General features: G+C 42.2%; 1 protein-coding gene across 50 annotated transcripts; it reads right to left on the bottom strand.

Annotated features, from left to right (window-relative positions):
• Positions 1 to 31: 31 nt before the first annotated feature.
• Pcbp2 (poly(rC) binding protein 2) lies at positions 32 to 27832 on the bottom strand. 50 transcript variants are annotated; one of them, XM_006981835.4, is made up of 15 exons: positions 27439 to 27832; positions 24665 to 24804; positions 24041 to 24064; positions 23920 to 23952; positions 23481 to 23597; positions 19782 to 19913; positions 15145 to 15273; positions 14192 to 14266; positions 12322 to 12414; positions 11266 to 11307; positions 10026 to 10098; positions 9487 to 9525; positions 8519 to 8571; positions 7783 to 7952; positions 32 to 478 (listed from the first exon to the last, which is right to left on the bottom strand). In XM_006981835.4, exons 2-15 carry the CDS (start codon positions 24731 to 24733, stop codon positions 442 to 444), a joined length of 1086 nt encoding a protein of 361 aa, XP_006981897.1. In that variant the 5' UTR covers positions 24734 to 24804; positions 27439 to 27832; the 3' UTR covers positions 32 to 441. The 50 variants fall into 50 exon arrangements, with proteins under 50 accessions (XP_006981897.1, XP_006981896.1, XP_076413058.1 ...); XM_006981834.4 differs by having other exon boundaries at positions 8519 to 8574; positions 27439 to 27814; XM_076556943.1 differs by having other exon boundaries at positions 8519 to 8574; positions 24665 to 24782; positions 27439 to 27762.
• Between the last annotated feature and the right edge of the window lie 132 nt (positions 27833 to 27964).

Below are 27964 nucleotides of genomic sequence, written 5' to 3'. Positions count from 1 at the left end.
AACATCAAGACAGGAATAACACCCACATAAGTCACTGTGGCATCCAGTTTCTATTCACAAAGAAAAAGCTCCAGTCCATCTTTTAATTTTTTTTGAAAAATTCCTGACATTACAGAACTAAACTGAAATGTATTAATATTCCACTCTTACATTTCCATGACAAACAAAAATTCATGAGCCAAAAAAAAAAAAACCCAAAAAAATGGAAAAAAGGGGAGAAGCTTATAAAACTAAATATGGATATCTCAGCGTAACTGCTGAACAGAGAAAGGAATTAAAACGCTTTTAATTAAAAAATCATGAGTGGATGATAAAGTGTGTAGAAACTGAAAATTTACAAACTATTTAAAACCTGGAATCGCTGACTGTTCAGAAACTACACAGATGGATCATGGGTGGTGGTGAACAGCAGAAAGGGATTATGGATGAATCTGCACTGTTCTAGCTGCTCCCCATGCCACCTGTCTCCGAGGAAAGCCTGTAAAACAGAAACAAGAGTAAGTCAGTTTACCTAGTTATACCAGAAGTTTACTAACAGGGCATTTCAAGGTTTCTTAAAGTAACTAGTATTATGATCTGTTGTGTGGGTGTGTAATACCAGTACAACCAAGCTTCCTGAAGCATTCTCAGGAGAGGTTTAACAAAGCATGTCATGCTGGTGACACTGTCTCTTCATGTTTTATACTTGGGAAACTGAAGTGTTTCTAGAGACACACCCCTCACCACTGTTGGGAGGTGAGGTCACAACACTTGTTGGGAGGACAAGCTGCTGCTTTATTGTTTCCCTTAGCTCCTTCAGACACAAATACAAGTCTGGGGAGAACACGAGCCTTTGGAAAGTTAATACTATCATGTGCTTACAGCCTATGTAGCTCTATTAATGTGAAGGAATTACAAAGTAACTTTAAATATTAACGGATGTTAAAGGGAGGAACCAACTCTAGAAACTGCAGTGAAGAATTCAATTATTGTTTTAAAGCTCACATTTCAGTACAAAAATGAACAAGAAAACAAGCAGCAGGCTTCAGTTCTTTAGCTCACTCTTGAAAACCCAAAGCCTTCTTCCTGTTCCAAATCCTACCTAGCTACAGTGTCTTTATACTTCTTTTATAAATGGGTCATCTGAGGTCCTGGGACCAATTAAACTTTGAGGGAAAGACATCCAGTACACTTGACTGAAATTAGGTAGGCAGCAAAATACTTCATTTTGAAGATAACTAATGGTTTAGTCTCAGTTCCATATCATAAGCTTAAGTTCTTTTAAGAGCTGAATGACATCCATTTGTGGTGTTTGAGTAGCACTGTGTGCACTAGTATACAAATATCGTAGAGGGAGGGGGTTTTCCCAGAAACCACAAAGGTCATCCTTCAATTAAAGATTATGTTTTCTTTAAAGTCAGAAATGATTTCTCCGTCTACTTTACTACCCCGAATAGGCCTAAATATTACAGATGTGAGATCTCTGAAACTACAGTCAGGCCTGCCTAGTACGTTCATAGGTGAAATTCAGCATGAATGGGAATATTGCATTCTTTGAAAAAGGAGAGCAGAGTGGCGGATCTCTGTTGAGTTCGAGTCAGCCTGGTCTACAGGGCAAGATCAGCCAGGAACCAAAACTACACAGAGAAACCCCGTCTCTAAAAAACAAAAAGAAAAAGAAGAAAGAGGGGCTAGAGATGGCCAAGTGTGTTTCCTGACCAAGCAGTGAGAACCTAGCTCCCATGACACCCGTAGTACCAGTGCAAGGGAGTTAGACAGGAGGACACCTCTGTGGTCCTTTCTAGGTAGGCAGTCTAGCCCAATCAGGGGGCCACAGGTTCAGTCAAGGATCCCATTTCAAAAAAAAAAAGTTGGAGAACGAGGAAAACAAACATGTTTTGACCTCCATATACCTGCACACATGTCCACATGCATTCACATGATGTACACACACAAAACAGGTACACAGGGGCTGTGGAGATGGCTCAGTGGATACAGTGTTTGTCATACAAGCATAAAGACCTGCCCCTGCCCTCCGCAGCCATGTTAAAATAGACAGAGCAGACAGTCGAGTGCATCTCTATGTAGTCCCAGCACACCTACAGATGAGAAGCAAGAAAGAAGAATCCCCAGAAGCTGGAAAGGCAGCTCATAGCAAGAATCAAGAATACCATTTGAAACAGGGTGGAAGACAATAACCTGCACCTGCGCACAAGGATGGACGGACGCACACGCACGCATATACACACACACACACACACACACACACACACACACACACACACACACACACACAGATTCTTGACAATCTCAAAATAGAATGACCCTAGGGTAATGTAAACAATGAGCTTTAGGGACTCAAGAGACAGCTCACAGGTAGAAGTGCCTGCTACTCTTGCAGGGAACCTGGATTTGGTTCACAAATGTCTGCGACACCAGTTCCATGAAATATGACATTTTCAGGCCCCTGAGGGCCCTGCACAAACATAGTACACAAGTATACACACATAAAACACTCATACAAATAAGTAAAACAATAAACTCTGAATGATAGTACTCAGTAGAAACAATGGTTCAAAGGAAGTGGTTAGTTTAAATCTAGTATCTTCAACAACAACAAAAAAAAATCCCCACCATATAGGGTGGTAGCACTGTGGCCATATAAACAGCTTAAGCACTGTCCAATATTCACTATAAAGCCTAAGCAAGACTTTATAAAGGGCAAGATGCAGTGAATGAGGCACAGAAGGGAAATCTGAACAGAAACACATCTGACTCATGGTAGTCAAGCCCCTTAAACATCTGGATTCCTTCCCAGCAATTCTTTTTTTTTTTTTTGGAGCTGAGAATCGAACCCAGGGCCTTGAGCTTGCTAGGCAAGTGCTCTACCACTGAGCTAAATCCCCAACCCCACAGCAATTCTTTATCAGAGATATTTGTTAGATTAAAGGGCCTTCCAGTCCAGTGGTGGTGGCACATGCCTTTAATCCCAGCACTCAGATGCAGGTGGATGTCTGTAAGTTCAAGGCCAGCCTGGTCTACAGAGTATGAGCCAGTTCCAGAAACCCTGATAAAGTTAAAAATGAAATCCCTACGGAGACAGTTATCAGCATGGTAAATTTCAACTATACAAAGAGTTGAACCACAAGACATAGGACACAGCTAACACCCAGACCCAGCTCTGGGTGTGGTGAACACAAATGTGTAAGGCCAATCGGGAATAAAGCAGCCACAATAACTCTATAGAGACTGAAAGGTAATGTAATAAGCACAAGCAGCAATGTCTTTCTGATGATGTTGATGCTGTTCAATTTCACTCTAAGGATGTTGGAAAAGGCCATCAGGGGAAAAATATATATATATATAAAATCGCCACTGCCTACCAGTAAAGATATGAACCTTGGTTGACTGGGAAAGAGTAAAATATGACTTCACTATATGAAATACATTTCTCTTCCTTTTTGTTCTTTAGTGGTAGAGAACAAACCCAGGGTCTAGCAAATATCCTACCACTGCCTAAAAGCTGGAGTCCTCAGCCCTAGCACATTATTTTTCTCTTTTGTGAAAAAGATCTGTAGCTCATTTTGATTAAAAAACAAAACAAAACAAAAAACAAATGGTGGGGATTTACCGTACAAGGTCCGGGGATCAAGTCCCAATAAAAAAGGAGAAGGTTATACATTAGGAACTAAGCATACCACTGTGTAAAAGCACAGCACAGCACAATTAGTCCCGGCTAATCACCCATGTCATAAAGTTTATATTCTCTTGGGGCTTTTCTCTTTCCTGATACAGAACAGTTTTATTATTCAAATCTAAGCATATTATTCCTCACTCGTGATAGTGTTACTAGTGAGAGAGAAGGGTAGGCCGGAAATAAAAGATAAGCAAACTTGCCCAACCAATTAGTAGTTGATTCAACACACTCAGATCTATTAGTCCTTCCTAATATCACAGAAGGATATTTAATGAACCCATTAAAGAAATATAGACAAAAGTTACCTAACTTTTGACACTGACCATTCCCCATTATTATGGGTACAGAAGTAAATTCTATGTATGCCTTTGAAATAACCACTCACCAGAGGAAAAGAGGGTATTATCAGTTTAAAGAAAGCTGTGCTAGACTAAAAGCTTCTGGGCAATCATGAAGACTCAGCAATAATGAAACTACTGAAGGACCTTCCTTCTATTTGGGAATATGGACAATGGGTTACAAAATTCATGTGGGATACAAAAAGGCCCAAGTAGGCTTCACAGCCATCCAAGCCTACAAGGCACAGATCACAAGTCCCCAACCCTTCACCCGTCACATCACACGGTGAGCTACGGTTCTTACTGTGGCAACTTTATTATAACTAGAGACACAGGTCTGGCCAAGAAGGCCAGCTGACAGCTTAACCATTAAATTATTTAAAGGTTTAAAAAAAAAAAAGAAAGGATTAACGGAGAAGCTTTTATTCATCAACACAGAGCCTAACACATTGTTTATATATTGCAAGGCAGAATAAAGCTACAAAAAAGTGTAACAGAATGAGAGAGAGAAAGAACTGTGGCTCTAGATAAAGATTTCAATCAACAATCAGACTCTCAAACAGGCACTGAGCTGTAAAGACCTAAACCTAAACAAGAATTACCCACCCCACCCCCACCCAGTTATCCCCCAAAGTAGTAAAAAGAAAATGGTCACAAGCTCACAATAGTTTGGTTCTCATCAATGTTAACAAAGAAAAACAAAATGAACCAACATTTGAGGAGGTGCCAAGATATGCACTCAGTAGGGAGAGAATCTCTGTTTCTCGCCTTTCAGTTTGTTAGTTACACATGGCACAGTAGAGGTGGTGGTGGTGGTAGCTGAAGCCCCGGTACCCTTAGCAGCAGACACAACATTTAGAGCCAGGAGAGGGATGGGTTTCATGCCAAGCAGACTGGAGACACAAGGGGCGGTCGGAAGAGGGTTGGGGAGGCTGGAGGGTGCGTCGGAAGTCCCCGCTGTGGCGAGCGAGGGGGTGGTGGTGGAGGAGGAAGAAGAAGAAGAAGGGGTGGAGGGTTGAGAGAGGTTGATGCTGAGGTGATCAGGGATCGTGACGGAGGCTGCCTGGGAGGAGGGTTTAGCGTTTTCTAAACTGTAACAGAGGAAAAAAGGAACAAAAAAAAGGGTGGGTGGAAGGGAAGACCACAATAGGGACAAAGTACAGGACAAATCCGCTTCAGTTCTATCAGTAAGTGCCTTTGGCTGCCAATTAGGAAATCTAATATCAATTTAAACAACCTCTTTTAGTTTGTGGCCCACCCCTCTAAATATCTGTCTATCACCTTCCCTCCCACATACACTGCTATTTAAAACTACTTTGGTAAAGACCCAGCTGACAAGACTGAGAAAAGGAATCATAGAGAGCACACACTTCCAGTGTGATCTACTGACCCAACCCAGAAACCAGAATCAAGGGGCCAGGCCTCGTGGCCCAGCTAACTATGGAGGCTGGGGGAAACAGCTTGCCTGGGCTACATAGTGAGTTTAAAGGGCAACTTTAAGACCCTCTTTCAAAAGAAAAGAAGACCAAGACGGCTGGGAATTACCTAACATACACAAAGTTCATCCCCTAGAAGTATTTAATTTAAAAAAAGAAAAAAAGAAGAAAAAAAAAAAAACCCTATAATCTCAAAAAGTTAACCTTGTAAACAAAAAAATCATTTCATACAACCAAATTACTAGTTTTCAGTTTAAGTGAAGGATCAATTATTCAACAATTACTTAAGAAGCATTACATGTTACATTGTAGCTATTGAAAAAATTTCAAACAGGGTCTTCCTGTGTAGCTCAGACTGGCTTGGAACTAGAGCCTCTTGCCTCAGCCTCCTCAGTGCTAGGATTGCAGGTAAGAATCAATATGTATGCCCAAAAAGAGCATTTTTTCCTGTAGTTATTAAATATTAAAGTCTATTTATATCTTCACAGCAATGAACCAAATTATTGCAATGGAAGGCGGCAGAGTCCAAAGCAGGTCACTGCCTAGACTAACTGAAAGAATGTAGCATTTTCAAAAAAAAAGGTTAAAAACAACTGTGGATAAGATTCAGGAAAACTTTTCTGGTGGGGAGTTGTCTCCTCATTTTAAACGATCATTCCTAGACTTTAAAGTTGTAAAAACTCAAGTACTACCATCCTTTGTGTTTAAAAACAAAAATAATGCACTGCTATTCCTACAGTGTTCGTTCGTCCGTCCCCCCTCAAGGGCAGGAACCTCCTCCTAATTCCCTTCTGTCTACCATGTTCAGGGCCATTGCAGTCAGTAAGGAATTATCACAGCAATGAGCCACAAAGACAAAGAACCCTATGGAAACAGCTCAGCTGGCCCAGCAGAAATGCTTTGGAGCCAATAATGAAAACAAAATCAGTATATGTTTTTGTTTTTGTTTTTTTTTTCATTCAAACTGAGCCAAGAAGAGAAGTTTAAATAAATAAATGAAATTTGTACATATCCTGGCACTGGTGATAAGGCTTTAAAAAGTTCTGATCCAAATCCATAGTTCAGATAGTTTCACTCACCATTTTAATTTAAAACAATTCTGCAGTTACTTCCAGTAGTGAAGTTCTGCTTCCTTACAATGTAGACATGAATTTATTAAAAACACCAGTCAGGAAGGTCAAATATAAAGTTGTAATTTGAACTATCTCATTCAAAGTAAGCTTACCAAAAGCAGAAGCTAACAATTTCTAGATTCCAAGAGCATTGTTTTTGCCATATAAAATTTCCCTCCAATAGGAACTAGAAACAAAAGTCTTTAACAGGGTCTATATAAGATTAACTACTATTTTACTCAACATAAAAACTTGGTGTGGCAGTAAAACCAAGTATGTCTAGATCTAGTCCTTTCTATATGAAGAACTGCAGTAGCTCAAGGGGAATTGACAATGTTTTCAACTAGGGTTGAAAACTCTGGTTGGTATAAATACACAGGCACATGTATAACATGAATATAGACTCCATATTCATGAATTCCTTTCTCAAATACTAGATTCAAGAACTGTTAATTTTAATGTGCAAGAGAATAAATACAAGAGAGAAAGCCTTCTTCCCATAAAAAGTCCCTTTGGAAATGGGCTGCTATTAACAATGTGACTGACGCAGAGCTGAGGAAAGGAAACACCCAATAGGATGCTCATTTGACTACACACAATTGCCCTACAACTGAAAGAGCATCAACAGTACCCACAAATAGGGAGATAAAACCTTAGGAAGTCACGTGCAGATGTATGAGAATGGGGTGAGGAGCAGGAGATAAAAATAGCCTGCAGTATCTGGAGCCTGCGCTTCTTGTTTCCCCACAAATGATGGAACACACTTGTCACCTGAGAAATGTTTGCAGAGTAAATGGTAACAGCTACCTCCAAGAAGCTATTTAGATGTCTCATTATCCCTAAAATTCAAGGTGCTTTGGACTCCAGATCCATAAAAGAAATGACCTGTCTACATGATTTGTGAAACAAGATGCAACGGTGTTTCAGTGTATCTGCTATTGCTAGGGCACTGTCCTATTATTCAGCAAAAACATATACTACCACCCTTTCCACTGTCCAAAACATCAAAAGCAAAAAGCAAGCAATCTATAAAAACCCCAATTTGGCTATTTTTCTCTGCTAAAGACAGAAGCAGAGCTGAAGAGAAAAAAAAAGGGGGGGAGGGGGTAACTTTTGCAATCTGTAGACACCTCAAGTAAACCCACACTTATTTCTAGATGGCAACAACCTCCCTCACTACTGGGTTGGCATTAATGAAGGAAAAGATAGGTCTAACTTACCTGACATTGATTAGATACTGAGCCAGGCTAATGCTGGCAGCAGATCCAGTGATGGTGACCTGCCTATCAGTAGATCCTTCCACTGGGTTTGCAATTTTGATCTGCGCCCCAGACATCTGACGGATCTCATTGATTTTGGCGCCCTGACGCCCGATTATGCAGCCAATTAACTTGAGAAACAAACAACAACAAAAAAGCACACCAAATTAAGAGTTGAACAGGTACACACAAGTCTACATACCAACCAATTTCTACATTTTGTACCTATAATTGCACTCTGTGATCTCCTGATATACTGCTATCAAAACCTTCAATTACCAGTTCCCACTTCAATTCCTGAACCATTCATGTGATTAAATACAAATCAAGGTCAACTCCAAGCCAATTTCTCAGCCCAACCATTAGTTTTTTTTTCTATTCCCATAGTACTGCCTCCACTCCAAAGAAAAATTAACCAGAACAATACTGATAATGAATCTAACGAGATAGCTAGGAATAAATAAAAGTGTTGGGTCGTCAAAATTCATGAATTCATCCTGACATCATCTCTCCTTCCAAAGCACAAAGTTAAATTGGATGCTCTTTTGGGGGAAACAGGTCTCTAGATGCTTTAAGAAAAAGGCAAATAATTCCTACAGGATAGTAGGAGGTTCTGCGTTTTAAAACTGTAAACGTTAATTGTATCAATTCTCTCTAGCAAGGTTTTCCTCAGAACTCGAACATACTTCATACTTACATCGTTTGGAATGGTGAGTTCATGAGAAGTAGTTTGGGCAGATGCATCCAAACCTGCTAAAAGACAGAAAAGAGCAAGAAAGTTTAATGCACAGAATTCAGAATCAGTGATTTGTACATTAAACTAACAGAAGGAAATAAACTGGAAACACAGCATTGGCTGTTGGGTTTCATCACTAACTCTGAAGCCTCCAAGGAGGAAAGATGGGAGCGGGTATTGGAATAAAGCTGGAAAGATTCTTCTACACAATCAGAAGAGCTGATTTCATGCCATTTCCTGCAAAGCCCAGACTAACAGGTAGGGAGATAACAAGGGGCAAATAGTGGTATTCTTAAACAGGAGCAAAATCTAAACACCAAAGCTTCTATACATCTATCCCTGTTCTGATTAAGATTATTGCTGTGTCCTGATTTTATTTCATCCAATGCTCACTAGAATCAGTGCCAATTTCACTCCTGTTACCGGGTATCATAGACTCTTGGCACATACAGAGTTGCTTTAATTATACCTTTATCAGAGTAACAACCTCCACCTCTATCCTACCAAGCTAGACTTAAACATCAAATAGATAAAATGGCAATCAGTTTGAGGGAAGTTTATTTCTCCAGATTTATTCTGTCTTTTGTTCTAATTGTTCTGGCTTTTATTTGGTTTTCCAAAGAAAAAAAGAAAAAGAAAAAAAAATCCCATCATAAACACCCCTACCCATCCATAAGAACATCAGGATTGGGCCATTCCAACTGGCTAACCCTTAACAGTTCTAGTCCTGCTCTCAACTACATTTTTAGAAGGTGGTTGGCCAGATCCATCAAGGGACCCTCAGGGGCACCATGCCCACCCCTTTGCTCTCTCAGCTCCTCTCTGCCATGTGCATGTTGCTGGTATGGTTTATGGGCAGTGAAACATGACTCCCACCAGTTTATTAATATAACAGTAGAATACTACAGATTTTTTTTTTTAATCATTACCCCAATAGCCTTTCACCTCTGGAGAGCTGGATTCAATGCCTGTTAAGATACAAGTGAAAATGAGTTTGGTGGTCTCATTCTAACCCTATCGGACAAGTTATTCCTTATACAGAAAAAAAAAAAAAAAAGCCCCAAAACAAAACAAAAACAAAAACAAAAATACACTACATAATTTGGAACAAATGGATTGTCTCTACCCAAGTCTTGTGAACACCTGGTGGAGAGAAAGGGGATGCTAATCAGATCAAGGTGGCCACTCTCAGGAAGGGTTACTAGAAATATCAGCCTACCCCTTTCCTGACTAGCATCCCCAGACCTCACCCCAAATCTTCCAGGGCTTTTTATTCTTTTGTAATTAACTCACCCCAAATGAAAATCTTGTTAACAAACACATTACCTCCTTTAGCCATAGTAGATCAAGTTTATACCAGCAGATGCTGGACGATAATGAAGTTTTAAACACTTGTCAAGCTGAGACCTTGGGACTGGCCTCTATCTTGTACTACACCTTACAAAAATAAACACTGAGATATCCATACCACTGAATCCAGTGTTGCCATGGGTCATGGGAAAATGAGACTGTTGCATTGCCAACTGGTGCAGCTTGGTCAACTACAGGAAGGAAAACAGGAGAGACTAGCATTAGAAGGGTAACTTAGTCAGCACTTAAGCACATCCAGATGTGAAAATGTACACAGCTCCTGACTCCCAAAGTTGACTCTAGTATTCCAACTGTAACACAGGATAAGATTGGGGCTTACAGTACAATCCAAAAGAGAGGCAGAGTATGATAGGTAAGGGTTAGAAATAGAAAGGACGTCAGTATACAAGAATGAATGCATTTGGGGTATATGAAAAGGAAAGCAGTAACACCACACTATTGACCATCCCCTGTGGACTGTTTAATGAAGGTGTACGCAGCCATTGCCAACGGTTCCCCCAGGGACAAGCACAGACAGGCTAGATAAACAAACTGTGCAGTGGTGCTAAGGGAAACACACCATGCAGGGTCCACCAGAACTGGGAAAAGGGAAGGAGACGAGGGGGGCAGGAAGACTGCAAGGAGGAGAGAAGCTTAACAAGAAACCAAACTGGGCTTCATCCACAACAAATATTTTCCCAACTATCTTATTTGTAATACACATAGATAATTGTCCTAGCTGGCGACAAAATAATCCCTCTTCCAGTCTACTTCACACCTCTCCTAGGGGCTACCACTAACCAACAACGAAACTCAACTTTCCAAGTCTAATCTCAGCACCTGAAAGGATTTTTGTAAGGATGAAAGAAGCATGCAGAAAAAAAATGTCATTGGACAAAAATCTAAATACCATTACTTTTAAGTAGGAGGTTCTTTGTAAAGTTTGAATTGAATTCCAACAATCAGTTTTCTAGCTTCCTTATGTATATAAACCCTCAATGCTTTTTCTAATTTGTAACCTCAGACTGAGGAGTGTCTAAAGGCAAACCCAACCTCCCACTCCCCCAATGGGAAGCACACTTTACTGACAGTTTGAATTGGTCCAAGATATTGTAGTGCACCACGGAACATTTCTTTTAGAGTAATCTGAAACATGGGAAAGAAACTAATAATCTGATCATTTCTAGGGGTTACAGTCAAAGGCAAACAAGTTGATAATGTGTGGTTCATCTTGTAAGCCGTAACAACACTGCAAATGTTCAAGACCCAACTTACTCCTGTCTACTAGGGAGAAAGGAATCAAGACAATTTTGGATGGAGAGGGAGTTTTTCAAACAAGAAGTGAAATCAAAACTTACATCTGGCTGTGGAATGGCATACTGTCCTTGAATGGTATAGGCCTACAAAAGGAGGAAAACAATTCCTATTAAAAACCAATCACGGACAGCCACCCAGTGTGGTGGGGACGACAAGTTTTCAACTAGCCAGGAAGCCAGAGTTGAACTAGCGAAGGGGAAGCAGACTAAGGCAGTAAAGGGAATCTCACAAATGGTCAGACCTGAGCTGGCCTTCTTTAAAGCCTAAATACAGTAACTTTATTCCAGGGATCCTCTTAAAAGGGTATACAAGTTTTCTTTGATTAAGGCAAAATATACATATCTATTTTTTAACAAAAATATGGAAAATGAAATAAAAGCAATGACTCAACTGACCAATCCCCCCAGCCCATGTATTCAATTCAAGATAAATTGTGCTAATATGAAGGATTTGTACCTACACAAACCTGCACCACATGTATTCAAACACTGCCTAAGACCTTTAAGTTCACTATAAGCTAGCTAGGTCTAACACTAGGGATCTGACCACAGAAGCACTGGGGGGTTGGGGGGGTCAATTTGCTAGTCCTGTTTCCCCTCCCCCATCCTGCATGAAGGCACTTGCAGCCCCCACTATGCCCTCCTCCCCACACCATATCCTCCCAGAAGGGAGCTGGGTCTTCAAGGTAATGGGGAGGGGGAGGGGGACAAGGAGGAAAGGAAAAAAAGGGATGGAAGGAAGGAGTGGCTGGTTACTTAATAGAATGTGAAGTTTCTCACATCAGTCACAGTGGCCAGTACCCCCAAAAGCACATCCAGGTGGGGGTGGGAAGGTGAAAATGGGATGGGAGGAGTGGGAGAGGGAAAAGAGGGATTGAACAACAAAAAAAAAATTATAAAAAAAAAAAAAAGTTGGTGTTACCATCTGGTGGGCTACGCGGCCTGTGTGAAATGAGGTGGGGAGGTCAGTCCAGGTCCCCGTGGACAGGTGGTGTCCACAGCACAAAAATCACCAGCGCCACTGGCCCCCGTGTGTTGGCAGTCTCGGCTGAGGCGGAAGGATTGAGTGAGCCTTGGAGACTGAACATCCCCTCTCACCTCTAGAGGTGGTCCCTCCAGGTCAGGGTTGAGGCACATGGACGGGGTGGTGTGGGGAAAGCTCGCACTGTCGCTGCCTGTGCTGTACCTGTCCTGTGGATAAATAGAGGGTTTCAGTCTCCAGGGCTGTCAATCCGGCACCTTGTCACCAGCATGAAATTCACACCAAAAAAAAAAAAAAAAAAAAAGTTGTTTATTTTTTTTCTTTTTTCCTTAAAAGGGAGCTCACAACACAGATTTGAAACGAGCTGTAATCAGTGAATTTAAAAAAAAAAAAAAAAAAAAAAAAAAAGTTACCTAGTGGCAGATGACACTGCACAATTGGGTTCCTTTCAGTAAGGTGAGGGGTGAGGAAACAGCTGATGCCAGGTCGTGGTCACTGTAGGATGAAGTTGGACCCTACAGAGCCCACTTTGCCACCAAAGACAGAGTCCATCTGTGGACACTATGAACTGGTCCATTATAAAAAGGCCCTTGGGAATGACCCATGACAGGGCAACTCATGGAAGAAGCTGCAAGCTTTTAGATGGCAGTTAACTGAGTAAGGGGAGGGCGGGAGGGAGAGGAAGCAGAGAGGTCCAAAGGGAGAGGAGTGACAAGGAGCAAGGACGAGGAGGAAGGAGACATTGTAGTAGAGGACTGGTGACACAGCACTGGGGAACCTAGCGTCCCATGGGAAAGGGAGACTCCTGAGACTAACCCTCCTGGCTACAATGACTGAGCTGTTGCTTATCCTGCCCAACTATTTGTACTGAAAGCCCTGTGACAAACCTGTTTAAACAAAGCTAATGGGAAAACAAAGCTCTAACACATCAAGGTAACACTGAAGTATAACTACTTGTGAAAGCTCTCATCAAGACATTAACTTGTTCACTTTTATTATTCAATAAAATGTGAGATGGACTCCAAGTTGACACTTTCCCCTCTCAAATGGCTTTCAGACCAAATACAAATAAATGTAATAGCTAAATATAGATGTTTTTCAATAGGACAACTCCAAGTGGGAAAGGTACTTTAAGCAACGTACCTTCACTGCCAAAATGAAGGTGACTGTTTCAACCTGAATTCTAGTATTCTAAAAGCCTATTACTCAAAGTAAACACTAACCACCAAAACACATGACATTATCAGTGGTCTTCTCACCCAGCCCTAACTTTAGAAGAAACCATGAGTCAAAGATAAATGGTTTAGGATGGTGAGGAAGAGGCACCAAGAGAATGCTCTGGTGGTATTCTCATACGTGAGCCCAGCATGCTCTCGCCATCCTTTCCTTGTATGCTCCTCTTACTCCAGTTGATTTCAGTTACGCCATGGGGTTTCAAACCAGTGTTTATGAGGTTAAGAGTCTAGGGGATAACACACTGGAGTTTGGGGGTGAAAGGGTAGGAGTAGGGGAGGTGAGGTGAAGGGGAGGGAAAGTTTGTAGGACACTCAAATTCAGGACCCTACCACCTCATGCCCCCATGCCATTGGAGACTAGCATCCAGAATCTCCAGAGGTCCACCTTCTTTGCTATCATTACTCAGACCTCTAACATCCCACACATACAAAAGCATGGATGGGAGGATGATATAGGGGAGAAATGACACTGAAGGAATTTAACTCTAACCCAAACCACCTTAAGTTACCAAATCAATTAAATTACTCGTCTGAGTGTCTACAAAACTTCCACTGCCTGCTAAAAAAAGGTGTTGGCATTCAAAATTTTCTCCAGTACAAAAAAAAAGAAAAAGAAAAAAAGCAAATCAAACTATGGCCAAAAGTACAGGTTTTCAGCAAGCATGCAAAGTAGCTTGGTGTGCTGCTGGCAAAGTAGATTTTTAAAATATAATCTCTGTTCGTTCTAGCCCACCAATAAGAATTCTCTTACCTGACCACCTGCAAAGATGACTGGAGAACTCGAGGGCTTGGGCCGGTACGGGATGGTCACGCCCTTCGGGGGGGACTGGGAGAGAGTCAGAGGGGAAAAAAACAAAAAGAGATAAGGTTTCAAAGCTGCTTCAGCTGTGTGGCTATAGCACACACAGGTCAGTTAAATAAAAATATTTCAATCCCCTCCATTATCAAATTGTATATGATTAGACATAATCTCAAATATCTGACAATATTTGTCTTTAAAGCAACAAAAAACTTCATGCATTATGGCTCATACTAATTCTCACCAAAGATGTCCTGAAATAATTTTAGTCATGATTTCCACACTTTTAAATAAATTTAACTGACACACAATCTGTAGATATACTTTAGCTGATAATTTTTAGGATCTCACATTTTTGAATAAATAATAAAACCAAAGTTGGATATGAAATTTCTAAAGGTTATATATGGTTCAAAGACACAAGCAAGATCATTTTCTTTTCTGATTCAACTCCATGTAACTCAAAAAAAAAAATTTAATTTCCATTTTTTTTTGCAACAGAATATATAGCAGGACTTCATAATTCACTCAGAAACACCACCATTGATACTTTTTCTATGATACATAACTATTGTTTTGACTATATCCTGTTTCAAAATGAAAAATAAAAGAATGTGTCAATGTCAGGCAATTAAAAAGGTCAGTTAGCGTTTCAGAAATCTGAAGTCCTTGTAGTCTATCTTATCCTACCCATGATACTAGAATTGTTCTGAACCAGAAGACTACTGTTTGGGCCCACAGATAAGTTAAAACTGGGAAAAGGAAAGTATGAACTCAAGAGAACTAACTTCTTACCCACCCCCACTGATAGCCTCCCAGCTTCACCTAATTCTAGTCTCACTAAATATAGATCAGATCCTGTCCCCAGAATCAGCCCCACCTCCAGCATGAGCCTGAGGGCTTACCTCCAACATGACCACGCAGATCTGTTTGACACACTCAATGATGGATTGCGGAATGCCAGCAATAGTGATTGCCCGCTCAGTTGAGTTGGGGAGCATATCCCCTGCCACCTGGACTTGAGCCCCTGTACTCTTTAAAGTAAAGGAAATTAAAAATCAGAGAAGAACTATGCTCTTAAAACCTTCACAACAGCAACTTTAGAATGTGATGTTCAGTCGACACTTATTACCCCCCTTTCTTTCTCTTTTCCCATTCTTCCCTTATTCCAGACACAATTGCTTACTAAAGTTAAAAATAAATTACCTCTGAAAGACAAGAATAAAACTGAGTAATGGCCTACATTTAACCTGCACTCAGGAAAAAGTCCCTTTGAAACAATTTCCTCTTACCTAATAATGACAACTATGTGGGCCAAACAAAATCCTCATAAATACACTCACCTTTCATATTCTTACTGAACAAATATTTTCATCAATCCTATTGTGTTTCAGGCACCACTCCAAGTATTTAAAATATATCATCAAAACAAAACCTCAAACTGGCTGCTCATACCTAGTCTCTGAAGCTAAAACAGGAGAACCATCTGACATGTTTGTGGCCAGCCTGAGATACAGCAAGACACTATCACAAAAAAAACTTAAACCAAAACCATTTCCCATAACCTACAAAAACACATGTTCCTGCACCTAAAACTCCTACCATCCTTTATAAAGACTTAAAAAATTCAAATTAGTTTCCCTTTTGGAACTATTTAGTAACATTTCATTTAGACATGAAAAAACTTCATGAAAAGTTGACAAAGAAGCCGGGTGCGGACTGGAGACATGGCTTAGAGACTGAGAGCACTGGCGGCTCTTCTACTGGAACGAGGTTCAAGTCCCAGCACCCACATGGCAGCTCACAACTGTCTGTAACTCCATTCTAGGGGATCTGGCTCACTCATACAGATATACGTGCAGGAAAAACACAAATACACATAAATAATAAATAATTTTGGGGAGGAATAATAAAAAAAGCTAGATGTTGGTGGTACACCCCTTTAATCCCAGTACTTGGGAGGCAGAGGTAGGCAGATCTCTGTGAGTTCAAGACCAGACTGATCTACAGAGTGAGTTTCAGCAGAGCCAGACACACAGAGAAATTCTGTCTCAAGAGCATCCCCTTCCCCAACAAAAAGAAAAAATTGATAAAGAAATGGGAAATAGAGAGTGTATTTAAAAAAAAACAACAAAAAAAACAGAAGAGGCCAGCAAGATGGCTCAGGAGGCAAAAAATGCCTGCTGCCAAGCCTAACAACCAAAAATCAATCCCCGGGGAACTCACTTGGTAGAAAAAGAGAACCGAGACCTACAAGTTGTCCTCTGAAAGCACGCATGAACATACACAAACACAAATAGATAAAATGTGATTTAAAAATTGTTTTAGCCAGGTGTATTTGTGCACACCTTTAGTACTAGCACGAGAGGCAGAAGCAGGTGGATCTCTGAGTCTACACAGTGAGTTCCAGGACAGCCAGAGATACACAGTAAGACCTAGTCTGAAAAATTCTATTATTGTTTTAAGGGGCTAGAAAAATGGCTGAATGGTTAAGAGCATCTATTGCTCTTGATGAGGACCTGGATTTAGGTCCCATCACCATGTCAGTCACAACTATCTATAACTCCATTTCAAGAGATTCTACTCTTTTCTGAATTCCACTGACAACTGACACATACATACATACATGTAAGCAAAAACCTCATACATATAAAAATTTTTTTTATTATTATCTCAGGACTAGAGAAATGGCTCTGCTGTTTACAGCTTCTATTCGTTGTTTTTTTGTTTTGTTTTGTTTTTCGAGACAGGGTTTCTCTGTGCAGCTTTGCTCCTTTCTTGGAACTCCCTCTGGAGTCCAGGCTGGCCTCGAACTCAGAGATCTGCCTGCCTCTGCCTTCTGAGTGCTGGGATTAAAGCCACCACCAGATAATCTGAATTCAGTTCCTAACACCCATGTAAGTCTGTTATAACCAAATGAACTCTAGCCCCAAGGAATGCAGAACTGTCTTCTAGGCTCCAGGGCACCTGCACTTTCAAATAGTCACACAGAGACATATACACATAATTAAAATAAATCTACCACCCAGGCTTAGTGGCTTGTAACTTTAATCTCAACACTCAGGCAGAGGCAGAGGCAGGAGGGTCTAAATTCGAGATCAGCCTTGTCTACAGAGTGAGTTCCAGGAACCTTGCCTCAAAAAATAAAAAAATAAATCAAAATAAATAATCTATAAAAAAAAAAGTTTAGTGGTTCAGTAGGTAAAGGCAATTGCCACTAAATCTACGAACCTATCCCAGTGAACCCACATGGCAGAATAAAAAGAACTGACCCCCTCACCTCATGTCCATGCGAACTTATGTACTAAATACAAGTAATGGGGGTGGGGGATAGCCTCAGGAAAATGGCTCAGTCTATAAAATGCTTTCCAGCACAAAACCAAGAACATGCTGGGCAGTGGTGGCGCACACCTTTAATCCCAGCACTCGGGAGGCAGAGGCAGGAGGATCTCTGTGAGTTCGAGACCAGCCTGGTCTATAGTGCGAGATCCAGGACAGGTTCCAAAGCTACACAGAGAATACACTGTCTTGGATGGGGAGGAACCCCAAGAACACGTTAAAAAAAGCTAGGGAGATGGACAGGAGAATCCTTGGAGGCTTAACTCAACAGCTGGGCCAGAAAAATCTGTCTCATGGGGGAAAGTGGAGGGCGGGGGAGATAGTGGCGCACTAAATGGGACGTGGTAACACCCATTTTTTGGGTAGCAGGGTTGAGACAGGGTTTCTCTGTGTAGCTTTGGTGCCTATCCTGGATCTCGCTCTGCCTCCCGACTGCTGGTATTAAGGTGTGCACCACCACCACCCTGCGGTGACATCCATTTTTAATCCTAGCAATCAAAAAACAGAAACAGACAGATCCCTCAATTCCAGACCAATCACAGATAGACAGACCTTATCTCAAAAAATAATGAATGAGCCATGCTTGGTGGCACATGCCTTTAGTCCCAGCACTCGGGAGGCAGTGGCAGACAGATCTCCTTGGGTTCGAAGTTAGCCTGGTCAACAGATTAAGTTCCAGGACAGCCAGGGCTATACAGAGAAACACTATCTCAAAGCTTCCTCCCCCAACAACAACAACAACAAAAACCCCAAAAAATAAAATGGTAACTATATGCAAAAAGTTAGAAAATCTAATTAACATTCTCATATTCTCATTACTGAACCAGGCAAAGGCTGTATGGTAGTCCAAGGTACTTGGGAGGCTTAGGCAAGATTACTGGTAAATTTGGAAGTTCCAGGCTACTAACATAGGAGTTACTATGTTAACACCACCCCCCACCCCCACCCCACCCCCACCCCCGCAGTGGTGGCGCACGCCTTTAATCCCAGCACTCGGGAGGCAGAGCCAGGCGGATCTCTATGAGTTCGAGGCCAGCCTGGACTACCAAGTAAGTCCCAGGAAAGGCGCAAAGCTACACAGAGAAACCCTGTCTCGAAAAACCAAATAAATAAATAAATAAATAACAGGGGGGGGGTGCCAGCTGATGGTGGCATACCCCTTTAAAACCAGCACTCGGGAAGCAGAAGCAGAAGGATCTCTGTGTGTTCGAGGCCGGCCTGGTCTACAGTGTGGGATCCAGGACAGTCTCCAAAGCTACACAGAGAAACCCTGTCTTGAAAAAACAAAAATAAAAAAAAATAAAAAAATAAGACGAGCAGGTAGGAGGTAGCTCAATGGGACAGCATCCACCTAGCATTTGTGAGGCCCTGGGTATCTACCCTGGACACCACAAAAATATAAGGATTGTATTTTTTAAAAAATTATTATCACATTACAGTCTTCATGGACTGCTAATCATGATGGGGGAATCAGTATCAGGGGTTAAACCTAGGGCCACAGACATGCTAAGCAACTACTATACCACTAGACCCAAATCCAACACCCCTTTTTGTTTTTTTTTGTTTGGTTTTTGGTTTTTTTTTCGAGACAGGGTTTCTCTGTGTAGCTTTGCTCCTTTTCTTGGAACTCATTTGGTAACCCAGGCTGGCCTTGAACTCAGAGATCCGCCTGCCTCTGCCTCCCAAGTGCTGGGATTAAAGGCGTGCACCACCACCGCCCGGCTCCAACACCCCTTTTTAATCCCACTTTTTTTAAACTGAGAGTCTCACCATGTATCCCAGGCTGACCTGGAACTTATGTAGATCATGCTGTCTTCAAGCAGACCCTTTTGCCTCTGATTCATTCCCAAGTGCTGGGATTAATGGCAAGCACCGCCATACCTGCTTCCATCTTGTAAGTTTTAGATCATCTCTCCTAAATTGCCCCAGTAAGCTGGCCTTGGACTTTACAGCAAAAACAAGACCTGAATTTGCAGTCTCCTATGTAGCTGAGATTACAGACCTGAACCACCACCAAGCCCAGCTTAAATCTTCATAGCAAATGCTAACCTTTTCTAGTTATAACACAATTTGGTATGGGTATGATGATGCACCCATTCAGGAGACAGAGGCTGGAGGCTCTCAGAGATCCTTGTCTAAATAGGTCAAACAAGACTTAAAAAAAAAAATAAAAGTTAACAGACATGGGGGGAGGGGCACCAACCTCTCTTATTTCCTTGATCTTGCAACCCCCTTTTCCAATGAGAGAGCCACACTGACTAGCAGGGACCACCAGCCGTAAGGTGACTGGGGGTCTACTGGCAGCTGTGCTATTGGTCATAGAGCTGCTTATGTCCTGTAAAAAAAAAAAAAAGATATTTGCTCAGAACACCAAAAAGATAAATAAGCATATAAACACAGTTGAAAATACATAGAAGATTCACTCCCAGACTTGTAAGGGGCATACATGTATCATAACTATACCAAACTAAGTGAAGATTACAATTTCTGAGCCCAATGTGGTAACACTGCCTATAATCCAACACTCCAAAAAGAAAAAGTAAGTAAGAGCCAGAGTTACAGGCCAGCAGGAGACTCAAAACCAGAACATGTTCACCCATCTTTCCAAATCAAACAGGATTGAGGAACCTGTCATTGATAAAGTGCTTACCCTGGTATGGATCCCTTGCAGCAACACAAAACAGAAAAAGAACTGCAGAAGCAACTATAACCCTGTTTTTCTTGACCACAAGGGTACAGAGAAAAGCAACACTTCTAACAAGCCAAGCAGACCTCCTTCCATTTGGATTACAAATGTAACTTAGTGGGAAAGCATCTGTCTAGTATGCATGAAACCAAAGGGACTGGGGCGATGGCTCATCGGGTAAAGAAAGCTGGCTGTACAAGCAATAAGGACCCCAATCAGTTCAGATCCCCAGCACCCACATAAAATGCTGGGTATGGCTGTGCATGCCTGTAATCCCACCATTGGGTATGGAAACTGAAGTATCCAAGAAACTGGAAAGCTGACAAGATTCCAGTTCAGTGAGAGAGCATATATCAAAGCTGTAAGGAAGAAAGCATTAGATATCGGATATCCTTCTTTGGCCCGCAGTATGCACAATCACACTCACGTGCATATACATATACCCAAAAAGCAAGAGGGGGAAATTGTCAAAATTAAATCAAATATGAATACATGAAACAATGCAACCAAATGCAAACGGAATGTACTCTTACAAAGTCAATAATAGAAAGTTAAAATGATTAAGGTCTGTAATTTGTTTTTTTCATAGCTAGGGCTCCTATATGCTTACCAAACACTCTGCCATGAGCTACACCCAATCTCAGATTTCAACTACTCCCATAGCCATTTTATTAATTGAAAATATGAATATAAAGCACTATAAAAACAATGAAACCAAGTATATCTAAAATGCTTTGAAATGGCAATTGGGGGTTGGCAATAGACCAATTATTATGCTTTGCCAGGCACTGTGGTGCACACCTTTAAGGCCAGCGCTGGGGGACACAGGCAGGCGGATCTCTTGAATTTGAGGCCAGCCTGGTCTACAGAGCAAGTTCCAGGACAGCCAGGGCTACACAGAGAAAAAACTCTGTCTCAAAAACAAAGAAAAAAGAACCTGTCCATAATAAGCACGGTTCTTTGGTTCTATTCAAGCAAACAACGCAAAACAAAACAAAACAAAAACCCTGTATTGATCAAAGGCTTCCCAATACACTGTATCCCAAACCACAGGATTGTCTATTGTTATCACCTTTAGTTTACAGTGAGTGTTATGTGCAGGTCAAAGAACAGTTTGTGGAAATTGGTTCTCTCCTTCCACAATGTGGGTCCCAGGGACTAAACAAATACTATCAGGTGTGGGGGCAAGTGCCTTTACCTGTTGAGCCAGCTCACCAGCCCCCCCCCCTTAAAAAAATTTTTTTTCACTTTTAAAAATATTTTGAGACAGTTTCTCTGTGTAGCCCTGGCTGTCCTGGAACTCACTCTGAGGCTGGCCTCGAACTCAGAGATTCGCCTGCTTCTGCCTCCTGTGCTGGGATTAAAGGCACACCACCACCACCACCACCAAGCTTCAAAATTTCTAAAAGACAGGGTCTCACTATGTAGTCCAGACTGGCCTCACTATGTACATGAGGCGGTTTAGCTTTCTGATGAAATCAGTGCGTTAAGACACTAATCGGGGGCTGGAGAGATGGTTCAGTGGTTAAGAGCACTGACTGCTAATCCAGAGGTCCTGAGTTCAATTCCCAGCAACCACATGGTGGCTCACAAACATCTGTAATGAGATCTGGTGCCCTCTTCTGGCCTGCAGGCAGAACACTGTATACATAATAAAGAAATAAATCTTAAAAAAAAAAAAAAAGACACTAATCAGGGGCTCTAAATCTCAGCAGTCACTGGTTGCTCTTCCAAAGGTCCTGAGTTCAATTCCCAGCAACTACAGTGACTCACAACCATCTACAATAGGATCAGATGCTCTCTTCTGGCATGCAAGTATACATGCAGAGCAAGTACTCATGCATAAAATAAAATTTTTTTAAAAAGGCACTTCTCTGTCTAATCTACATGTACCAACCAATGAGCTATATATATTGCTTATTTTTATACAAGCCTATGAAGTCAAGAATCTTTTTTTTCTTTTGACACAGGGTCTCAAATATGCAGCCAGAGCTGGTCATTTGCATTCCCAGTACTGGTGGAATTAAAAGGTATATACCACCACGCCAAGCTAAGAGCCTATTACTTTAAGAATAACAGCATGTATTTCTAAATGTTCTTTTAAGCTACAAGTTCTGGACTAACAGAACAGGGTCCTGCAATTCAAAACACGACATTTCTGACCTGGGCAAGGGAAGATTTCGAGGAGCATTAAGTACCAACCAAACAGCACTCTTCTGCCTATGGCAGAAAATGCACAATGGAGTGGCATTACTGCCAAGGAGGAGGAGGAAGCTGAACACATGACCTAGGATAGCAGTTGTTCACCCCTGAAGGTTGTTAAGGAAAAAGAACTTCCTTCCAACAAAATCAGTAATCCTTATTTTGCTTTTAGAAACCTAGGGCTTGGCTGGGCAGCAGTGGCGCACGCCTTTAACCCAGCACTCAGGAGGCAGAGCCAGGTGGATCTCTGAGTTTGGAGTTCAGCCTGGTCTATAGAGCTAGTTCCAGGACAGGGTCCAAAACTACACAGAGAAAAAACCTTGTCTCGAAAAACCAAGGGGGGCGAAAAAAGAAACCTAGAGCTTTATCTCTAACTTTTAATACAATATTATCAGTAGTATCTGCCTGTTTAAAATCAAAATGTACCCGTGTTTGGCAGGACCCTAATAAAAACCACATTAAGTTCATTCAGCTGTAAACCTCTCAAGGAAGCAAAGGCACACCTTCAAAACAATTACTGAGAAAATTTTAAATGACAGAGGTGGAAAGGGTGATACACATTTCTATGTAATCCCAACAACTCAGGAAGGTGACTCAGTGCTGAACGGCATCTTGGACTACTAGTAGTGCCAGACTTACAACTAGACACTTATCTCAATAAATAAAAATACCAAAATAAAATCCTCCGAAGGGGAAGGGAGGCTGGAGAGATGGCTCAGCAGTTAAGAGCACTGGCTGCTCTTCCAGAGGACTCCGGTTCAATTTCCAGAGCCCACATTGACAGCTCACACCTATCTGTAACTCCAGCTACAAGGCTTCTGACACCCTCAAACAGATATAAACTTGGGCAAAACATCAATGAACATAAATATATATATAATATATACACACACAAAAAAAGAAAAAAGGGCAGTGGCTGAGAGTATAGCTAAATTATTTAACAAGGTTTTTGACCTTGGTTTTGTTTTATGTCTGATATGGGGCAGGAGAGGCAATCCTAAAAGAACAACAAACCTCTTCCAGTTTGTCAATGATCATAGCAAAGGCTTTGAAGATGGCATTAGTCGGTCCAGCCAAAGTGATAATTCTCTCAGGACAATTCCCTTCTGAGATGTTGATACGTGCACCACTCTGGATAAAAAAAGAAGAAAGAAACAAGTAGTTATAATAGATAAAAAGAACTGAAATTGTACAGGATAGCCTGTCCTAGATAACACAGGCAAGAAGCTGCCTACATAACAGAATTTGAAATACTAATCCACTTGTCTTCAAACAACTTACTGTATCTTATGTTTTGGGGACTTTTCACAAAACTCATTTCCCATCATACTATTTGTCATTACAAATTAACCAGAAAATGTTTCCCCCTTTGAGCTCTACCCTGCTTCTCTCATATACAACTTTTTCAGCGTTTTTCCAAGGTTAGCAAATCCCAATGTTCCTTGTAACTTACCTCCTCGCGCATCTTCTTAACAGATTCTCCTTTCTGTAAGAGGAAAAGTCAAGCATGAGCTCCAACTATTTCAGCCCAGACTGACTAAATAGTAATTAGCATTGAAATGGAACAATCTTACCTTTCCAATGATACTGCCAACTTCCTGCAATGAAGAAAACTAAGTATTGGTAACAGGAAACTCAGAGTTCATCATTATGAAAAGAAAATTCTAAGCTAACCAACTGCTAACTATGGTAATTACCAACCCAAAGAAATAAAAAGATCCTAAAATTCATGGGAGGGAGGCACTTATTCATTTCCTTGCACAAAATTTCATACTGAAGCTACCAAAGTGTTGAGAATCATGAGAGTGATTAAATACCACACCTGTGTAATATGCAAAACAAGGCCTGAGGATATAACTCAATGGTAGTGTTTGCCTAGAGGCCCTCAGTTCAATCTCCCATACTACCAAAATAAAAAACAAAAAAATCTTCCTTACTGAAATTATAGGCTACAACAACACACATCAGAATGTTTTACCAGCCAGCAAGGACTGTTTTTTGGCTTCAACTGCTTAAATCTTTCTTGCTCACTGAGGCTTCCTAGTAAAAGCTGTCCATTTTTTCACCACACTCCATTAGAGAGTGCTAAAGCCAGATGTCCCACAGTGCTAATCTGATGAGCTCCAAGATGCTTGTCTGCTTTTCCTGGCCCCTCCAGTAGCAGCTACTATGACCCAATTTTCCAAGCTGGTGCATACCTTTCCATGCATAAGTAGCCTGATGGTGAGAGTGACATTTAATCCACCTTCAATCACACCGGTGTCCATGTCTAGTAGTTACAGGGAGCTGGACTTTGAGTGGTCAAGTCTTTGGTCACTGGTGGGAGTGAAAGCCAAAACTGAAATGTAAGAATGTCCAAAATAAGGGGGGAGGAATAAAAAGTAATTCTTTTCCAGTGATTTTCACTTTGACATTTCCACTTTTATCTAACTGACTTTTTTCCTTAAGTGTTATCCTATCAGACTTGTAAACACATCCAGCACAACTGCATAACACTTAGAGATAAGGTTTTGTTTCCAGTTTGCTCAGGCTCATTAATGACAGGGTTTCCACTGATAATTGGGATGAGAAAGATTCATTCCTTCCACTGGCAATGGTTCTAAGGAACTGCTTAAGTTGTACTTCAGCTGAGTACGTTTTGAAACAGATTCAAGAACAGCTGGACAAACTTTACTACAGTGAGGGCAAATTCAACTTGCTTCCTACTGGGCAGCAGTTGGAAGTGAAGGTAGAGTATATATGTAAATTTCCTTAGTGTTGACAATTTCTAAATCTCAAATGTTGATGGATGATACCAAATGATTTAGTTCAGATCTGTGTATGGTGATACATTACTGTATAATCTCAGCACTTTCGAGGTTCTGACAAGCTTGCTGTAAATTCAAGGCCACCTTGAGCAAGGTATTGAGAGCCAAGTCAGCTGCCAGGACTACACATTGGGACAGTCACAAAATAAGAAAAATAATTCAGTCTAGGAGTCTCACTGAAAAAAAGCATATACAAGACACATTCCACAACTGATGGGATTCCATATTCTTCCTTTGAAATTTGATTCTGCACATCTCAACTCTTTATTCTCTCTCTCTAATCAATTTGATAAATGTTCCTTGTCCTTGAATGTTGACTTTGAAACTATGACTACCACACACTTTTTTCTTTTCTTTTCTGAGACAGGGTTTCTCTGTGTAGTTTTGGTGCCTGTCCTGGATCTCGCTCTGTAGACCAGGCTGGCCTCGAACTCACAAAGATCCACCTGGCTCTGCCTGCCAAGTGCTGGGATTAAAGGCATGTAACTCACACACTTCCAAAATCTTTTAAAACTCAAATTTTCTTTCAAATACAATAAAAAAGAAACTGATAGTAGTAAAATTTTACTTCATATTTGCTTTAAGAATCAGTGACAGGTTACCAGGATGGCCTGTGTACTCATCCTCTGAAACAACTTTGAAAATTTGGATTTGATGTTTTTGCTTTTAATAACCTTCTCATTTAGCACCAAACACTAATAGTTTCAAGAGTCTCAAGTTTTCAATAGTACATGTCAAGTATTCATCCCTTCAAATCAGTATCTATGATTTCTCTTAATTTTGTCCCTTCAAAACACCAGTTTTCACTTTGCTGTGTATACACAATCCCCCATAACGTTAAGTTTTGTGGGGTTTTTTTTTTGGGGGGGGGGTGTCTTTTTTTGAGACAGGTTCTCACTATGTAGCTCAAGACCGAATGGAACTGTCTATTAACACCAGGATGGCCTACAGAACTCGAAGACCCATCTGCCTCTGCATCTCAAGTCCTAAACATTTTTAAAGAACTTTAAAAAGTAGCTGTCACACCACTGTACATGCTAAGTGTCTTCTGGTTACTTCAGGATGTTAACTGATTATATAAATGCATCCATCCCAAAGCACAGCAGTTCCCTACTTCCAGTTACTTGCTGTCAAAAATCTCACAAATCAACATCTCATTTATGGGAAAACAATGCTTACCGATTAGGTCTGTAAGACTAATTTTTTTTCCCCTCAAACATACGGTATAAACCTGGTAGCTTTAATTCCGTATCCCTATTCAAATGTATTAATTTTTCAAATACAGTAATAGAAGTTCAAAGGGACAAGAAAACTGAAAACCTATCTACAAAATCATTTAAGTAAAACACGAAGATGCATTTTTTTTTTTTTAAACTCCAAGCCCTCTAATCCGAGAAACCTCTGTCTCTTCCTCTCCTGAGTAGGTCAAGCTAAGTGTACCCCATCCCGGGAATCCAGCTGCTAATCCTGCAGTCAATTACCCCTCTATAAATAGCTCGGTCTGGTTTATAGCGGCAGGCATTTTGTAATTTCAAAATTCGTTACCCGAGAGAACGTCAGAGTAACTCGGTAACGGGGAGTCCGCCTACCCTTTAACTCTGCAGCCCCCCACTCCCCTCCCCCGCCCCGGTCATCCAAGCATTTTTTTCCACTTTAAAAAAAAAAAGAAAGAAAGAAAAAGCCCCCCCTTCCCTTGACTAGAAGGGGGGAGGAAATAAACGGTTCGGTCAGGGGGGGGCGCTGCGACCCAGGGGGAGGGGCCGGGCCAGAGGCGCCTCCTCGTGTGGCTGCGCCAGCGCCTGACCCCCGCGGGGAGCCGCGCTCACCCGCCCGGCCAGCGAGCCGGCCATCGCCTCCCCCACCCCCCTCAACCAACAAATCCTCCGCCGCCCCCCCTGCCGCGCGCGCGCCCTCCCTGACTCCTGCGCAGCCGCCACCGGGAAGAGGCGGGGGGGAGGGGGGGCAGGCTTTGCGCGAGGCCTACTAGGCCGCGCCAGAGCCAGGGCCTCGCGTGAATGGGCGGCCAGGAAGAGAGAAGTAGTGGACGCTCAGGCGGGACTACGAAAGGCCGAGGCTCCGGACTAGGACCGGAGTGCTCCGAGGAAGATGACAGGAGTGGAAGCAGAAGCTACGGTCGGGGGCGGAGGGGGAATTTTTAAGCTTACCTGGAGGCGCGAGTCGACTGAGGGGAAAAGGGGAGCGGGCGGGAAGGGGAAGGGCGGGAGGCCGGGGGCGGAACAATAGGGGCGGGCGGGAAGGCGAGGGGGGCCCCGCGAGCGGGCGGAGGAGGGGGTGGAGGAGGAGGAGAGGGGAAAGAGACCCCGGGGCGGGTGGAGGGCGGCGGAGGGCGGGCGGGCGGGCGGAGGGCGGGCGGGCGGGAGAGGGCGCAGGCTGCGGCTGCTCCGGCTGCTGCCTCTGCTGGTCTGGGAGGGGGACGGGGCGGAGCGGGCCGCTTTCAACCCCGCGCACCCTTCGACCCCGGAAGCGCTAACCGCCCCGGGGGCCGGCGAGTCGACTGCGTCGTCCACACTTTCCCCACGCAATGCGGACGGCCTTCCCGGAGCCTAGAGCGGCTCCTTGGACAGCGTCGGCACCAGCGAGACAACGGCCGGTAACCAACGGTGAAGTGGGTGATAGAGCGGCAGCGTAGGGGTGCGGAGAAAGCTAGTGGCCTCTAGCGGGCGAGCGGGA

The sequence above is a fragment of the Peromyscus maniculatus genome, chromosome 20 (genome assembly GCF_049852395.1).
Source record: "Peromyscus maniculatus bairdii isolate BWxNUB_F1_BW_parent chromosome 20, HU_Pman_BW_mat_3.1, whole genome shotgun sequence".
In the NCBI taxonomy this organism is placed as follows: domain Eukaryota; kingdom Metazoa; phylum Chordata; class Mammalia; order Rodentia; family Cricetidae; genus Peromyscus; species Peromyscus maniculatus.
This window is presented reverse-complemented; position numbering and strand designations above follow the sequence as displayed.

Bases quoted from the DNA above. Each gene is read 5' to 3' on its own strand.
- Pcbp2 (XM_076556920.1), bottom strand. From the start codon at position 24,733: ATGGACACCGGTGTGATTGAAGGTGGATTAAATGTCACTCTCACCATC. The intron at 24,065-24,664 runs GTATGCACCAGC...TCTTCATTGCAG, and splicing joins GGCTACTTATGCATGGAAAG to GAAGTTGGCAGTATCATTGG. The intron at 23,598-23,919 runs GTAAGTTACAAG...TTTTTTATCCAG, and splicing joins TTAAGAAGATGCGCGAGGAG to AGTGGTGCACGTATCAACAT.